Source organism: Camellia sinensis, chromosome 13 (assembly GCF_055761805.1).
Source record: "Camellia sinensis isolate YWXY chromosome 13, ASM5576180v1, whole genome shotgun sequence".
NCBI lineage: Eukaryota > Viridiplantae > Streptophyta > Magnoliopsida > Ericales > Theaceae > Camellia > Camellia sinensis.
In genome coordinates this window covers 15,645,950-15,650,638 of record NC_138973.1, presented here as the reverse complement: position 1 = coordinate 15,650,638, position 4,689 = coordinate 15,645,950, and the positions used below count along the sequence as shown (strand labels likewise).

Sequence of the window (4,689 nt, the reverse complement as noted above, 5' to 3'; positions counted from 1 at the left end):
CAGATCTTGAAGCTGAAGTTCCGGCGGAGCAATTTCGCGACCGGAAGTGTACTTTTCTTAAACTTTTTCAGGTCCCGGGAACTCCGATCTTCCTCAAAATTTGCAGAGAGCTAGGTGGGCATGTGGGGGACACCACCGGCCGTTTATCTTCCCAAGGGGAGGCCACCGGCCACTTTTGCAAAAAGGAATTGGCTGGCCGGCCGGCCATATGCCCAAATCCGAGGGCATATTGGTCCTTTCACCTCCTTTCTCCATGCTCCTTCATCCCAAGACTTGGAGCCTATATAATGCAGCCGAGATCTTCTCCTCTCTTGCCTCCTACAACACTTTCTTCTCCAGATCTGAGTTCCATACGCGTTTTCCAACGCCCCACGCAAGTTGTTTTCGCAAAAATATTCAGTTTCAAGCACTTTGAAGCGATTAAATTTCGGTTTCGGAGCTTCTTTTCTCATTTTCGCCACTTGAGGTAAGTTTGTCTCAATATTTGGAAGATTTTCTCGGGAGTTGACTTTTGTTGACTTTTTCATTTCCCGAGGGTTGACTTTTGTTGACTTTTTCCAATTTTGGCTCATTTTGGCTCATTTTTGCTCCTTTTGCAGATTCTTTGAAAATGGCGGGTAATTCTCCCCACGGCAGAGGCTTTCCAGGTGCCGGAGACGATTTTGATCCCATGACTCTACCCCCGAGGGTCCGCCCTTTTATTCCCGGGAGGTACAATCCGCCAGCACATGTCCTTCCGTGTGCCGTTTTCCGTCACTTCACTAGCTTTGACGAGGGAGCACCTGGGGATCTGCTTCTCCGAGAGCCAGAGCATCACCTCTCTCATGAGGCCCGAGTGGTATTTACTTCGTTTTCTGTATTTTTCGTACATTTCGCACCTTTGTCATGCTTGAACACGCAGTTTAGCTTATGACATAGTACTTTGCTTGCATCCTGAACATGTGGTTTTAAACACTCGAATTTCTGAACACTCGGCTCATTAATTAATTGCGAACGCCCAGTACATTAGTTAAGAAATGAACACACGGCTCAAACACTGATTTGTCGAACACACAGCCCGAATTCGAAAGTGAACACACAGCCCACACTGATTGAAAGTTGAACACGCAGCCCAAACTTCAAATTTTCTGAACACGCAGCCCAGATTAGAATAGTGAACACGCAGCCCACACTGATTGAAAGTTGAACACGCAGCCCAAACTTCAAATTTTCTGAACACGCAGCCCAGATTAGAAATAGTGAACACGCAGCCCACACTGATTGAAAGTTGAACACGCAGCCCAAACTTTAAATTTTCTGAACACGCAGCCCAGATTAGAAATAGTGAACACGCAGCCTAAACTTTAAATTTTCTGAACACGCAGCCCAGATTAGAAATAGTGAACACGCAGCCCACACTGATTGAAAGTTGAACACGCAGCCCAAACTTTAAATTTTCTGAACACGTAGCCCAGATTAGAAATAGTGAACACGCAGCCCACACTGATTGAAAGTTGAACACGCAGCCCAAACTTTAAATTTTCTGAACACGCAGCCCAGATTAGAAATAGTGAACACGCAGCCCACACTGATTGAAAGTTGAACACGCAGCCCAAACTTTAAATTTTCTAAACACGCAGCCCAGATTAGAAATAGTGAACACGCAACCCACACTGATTGAAAGTTGAACACGCAGCCCAAACTTTAAATTTTCTGAACACGCAGCTACTTCATTTTATTTGCATGCAGCTTATTTCACTTCATCGGCACACAGCCCATTTCATTCCATTGGCACACAGCCCAGTTCATTTCATTGGCACGCGGCCCATTTCATTTCATCGGCACGCAGCCCATTCATTTCATTATTGACACGTGTATTCATTCTGAATGCAGGTTGGTTCTCGCAGTGTACGAGGATATGGCTCTACTGCCGCGAGGGATTGGTATGCTGAGCTCCCGGAGGCTGTCCGGGATTTAGTAGACTTGGCAAGATTCGGGGCTTTCTGCGTTGGGTTGTCACGTTGTTCCGCCAGGAGGACACTGATGGCAGCATTGGTAGAGAGATGGTGGGACACCACCAACTCCTTTCATTTCTTTGCCACTGGAGACATGACCATGACCCCTCTAGACTTTGCTGTGCTGACCGGCCTGGACATAGGAGGTTGGCCTATCCCCTATGATGAGGATATGGGCGAGTGGGAGGCCGCTTGGATGTATCTATTGGGGGCTCACCCGTCTGTTGACAGGGTTTTTGGGAGAGTCCGATACACTTGGTTCTCTTCCCACTTCCGGCGGGCGGAGATGGTGCCCGAGACTCCTGAGGAGACGGAGCAGTACGCCCGTGGTTTCCTTATGTTCCTTTTCGGGAGTACCCTATTCGCCGATAGAGGGAACACAGTCGGGCTATACCTGCTGAGTGCTCTGGTTGACCTATCACAGGTCAGTCGATATGACTGGGGTGGCGCCGGCCTGGCTACCCTTTACTTTTATATGAGCGCGACCTCCCGCGGGCGGGGCGATTTACTTGGTGGCTACTGGAGAGCCTGAGAGGTACTTTTCCGTCCCCTTGATTTACATTTCTGCTCTTCATTACTTGTACATTGCACATACAGCGCACTTTTACAGTCTGTATTTTGCTCTCAGCATTTCGTACTTACATTCTACACTGCTTTTCTCAACTATCGGTCTATGTATACTTCCCAGCATTAGCCCCAGAGTTGGAGGTGGCAGGGCCTCCCATGACCCCATACTCACTAGTGTTCGAGGGCCCGCACCGGTCGAGACCCCGAGAGACCCTCATTTACTTGCGACAGTATTTTGACACTGTGCGGCATTCAGAGGTACTTCAGAACTTTCAGTTCCTTTCATTTTCATCTTTGATTTGCTCTGTATATTCCCGATTTCTGATTGGTTTATGCATTTATCATCCGCAGATCTCATGGCAGCCTTGGGCGCCCCTGGGTGATGGTCTCCGACTTCAGTATACCGAAGGGTCGGACACCTCCCAGTATAGGGTCCTGCTCGAAGGGCCGGTTGGCAGGGCATGGTTCCTGGGGGAACGTTTTCTGCGTCAGGTATGGGGGTATCTTTCTCAGGATCCTCCCGCAGTACCCCCAGTCAGTATGCGGACTGCTGACAGGCTCTCTTTCTCGGAGGTAGTCGGCGCCATGCTGGGTAGTGATGCTTTACTATATCTTGAGGAGGGGGACTATGCCACTTACCGTCACATATATTTGATGCCTCCATTGACGGGAGCTCGTACCCCGATGACGAGGCCTGCTGGTATGTCATCCTCGGGCCAGGCTCGGGCTCGGGCTGTAGACGCTCCTTCTATCAGCGGGGCTGGTGCATCTAGAGGTGGGGGTAGACCGGTTCCTCCGATTCCGTCGACTTATCCTCATCCTGGATGGCCAGATATGCCAACTGAGTTGATGGCGTGGCAGTATGGGGCTATCTCTCCGACCCCGATCCCGCTAGAGCCTCCGATGCCCAGTGATCGATACGCCATTGATCTTGACTCACTGCTGGTATGCTCCACTGTTTTTCATTCATCATTCAGATGTTTAGACATTCTTTTGTTCACTGATGATTATGAGCTCATATTTGCAGCCACCGCGAGGGTACATGGAGGAGGTGGTTGGACTGGTGGCCACACTCGAGGGCATGGTCCTGCGGAGGGAGGCACAGTTGTCTATCGCGGGCATTCAGGTACCTTTCAGTTTTCTGGAATTTATCATACTTCTGATGACATGTTGATTTCTACTGCATCGGTAGACTACTTGTGTAGAGCGCATCTGACACACACCCCACTTGTACACTGTATTTACATGCACCTACTTCATGTAGCCTTTGCTTGTATCTGCATCTGATGTATATATTTGGATTGATGTATTTGAATTGAATTCTTTGTTTTCAGATGCCTTCATGGTCCGGTCAGCCGCAGGCCAGGCCACCTGGGCCTCCTTGGGGAGCTGGGCCATCTGGGCCATTTCACGGAGTTGGGTCATCCGGGCCTTTTCAGGGGGCTGGGCCATCCCGGCCTTTCCGAGGAGCCGGGCCATCTAGGCCTTTTCGAGGAGCTCGAGAAGGGCCTGTCCGTAGACGCAGGGCTCACGTTGTAGAGGCGGAGCCTGATGAGGAGGAGGAGGAGGAGGATGATGAGGAGGAGGAGGAGGCTACCGACCGTCAGTCAGAGACATCTGCTGAGGAAGGGGGCTCCGGTCTTGGTTCGGGGAATAGAGGCGAGGCTGAGGGGGATCCTGAGGATGACAGCTCCGACCCAGATGATGATGATGGTGCAGAGGTTGTCCCGCAGAAGAGGATGAGGACTGCTTCTCATTCCCGCTCCTGAGGACATTGATGCTGCTGTTTCCTGCTTTATTTTTCTTTTGCCAGTAGTTTGTAGCACTTTGCACATTGTTAGGCAGTTTTATTTTTTGTAAAACTTGTACCTTTGTTTGTTGTAAAGCATGATGGAATGAAACAGCTTTTGAAAAGGTGTTTGTATCTTAAACTTTAGCATCGTATCGCATCATTTTATTTTGCACAAAAATGAAATTGAATGGGAATGCGCATTGTGTAATCACCAAGTCAGGTAGTGAACCGACGCAACAAACTAAGCAACTCAACTTACTAAGATATAACAGAACCTTTAGCAAGTTTACAACTCGATAAACAAAATGCAATAACGTTGACAACGCAAATAAACAA

The 4,689-nt window shown here is 49.1% G+C and overlaps 1 protein-coding gene across 1 annotated transcript; it reads left to right on the top strand.

The window, feature by feature from the left end:
* Positions 1–3,147: 3,147 nt before the first annotated feature.
* On the top strand, positions 3,148–4,475 carry LOC145806530 (uncharacterized). Its single transcript, XM_082903834.1, has 2 exons — positions 3,148–3,687; positions 3,896–4,475. The coding sequence occupies exons 1-2, from the start codon at positions 3,565–3,567 to the stop codon at positions 4,328–4,330; spliced, it is 558 nt and encodes a 185-aa protein (XP_082759960.1). The 5' UTR covers positions 3,148–3,564; the 3' UTR covers positions 4,331–4,475.
* Positions 4,476–4,689: the final 214 nt, after the last annotated feature.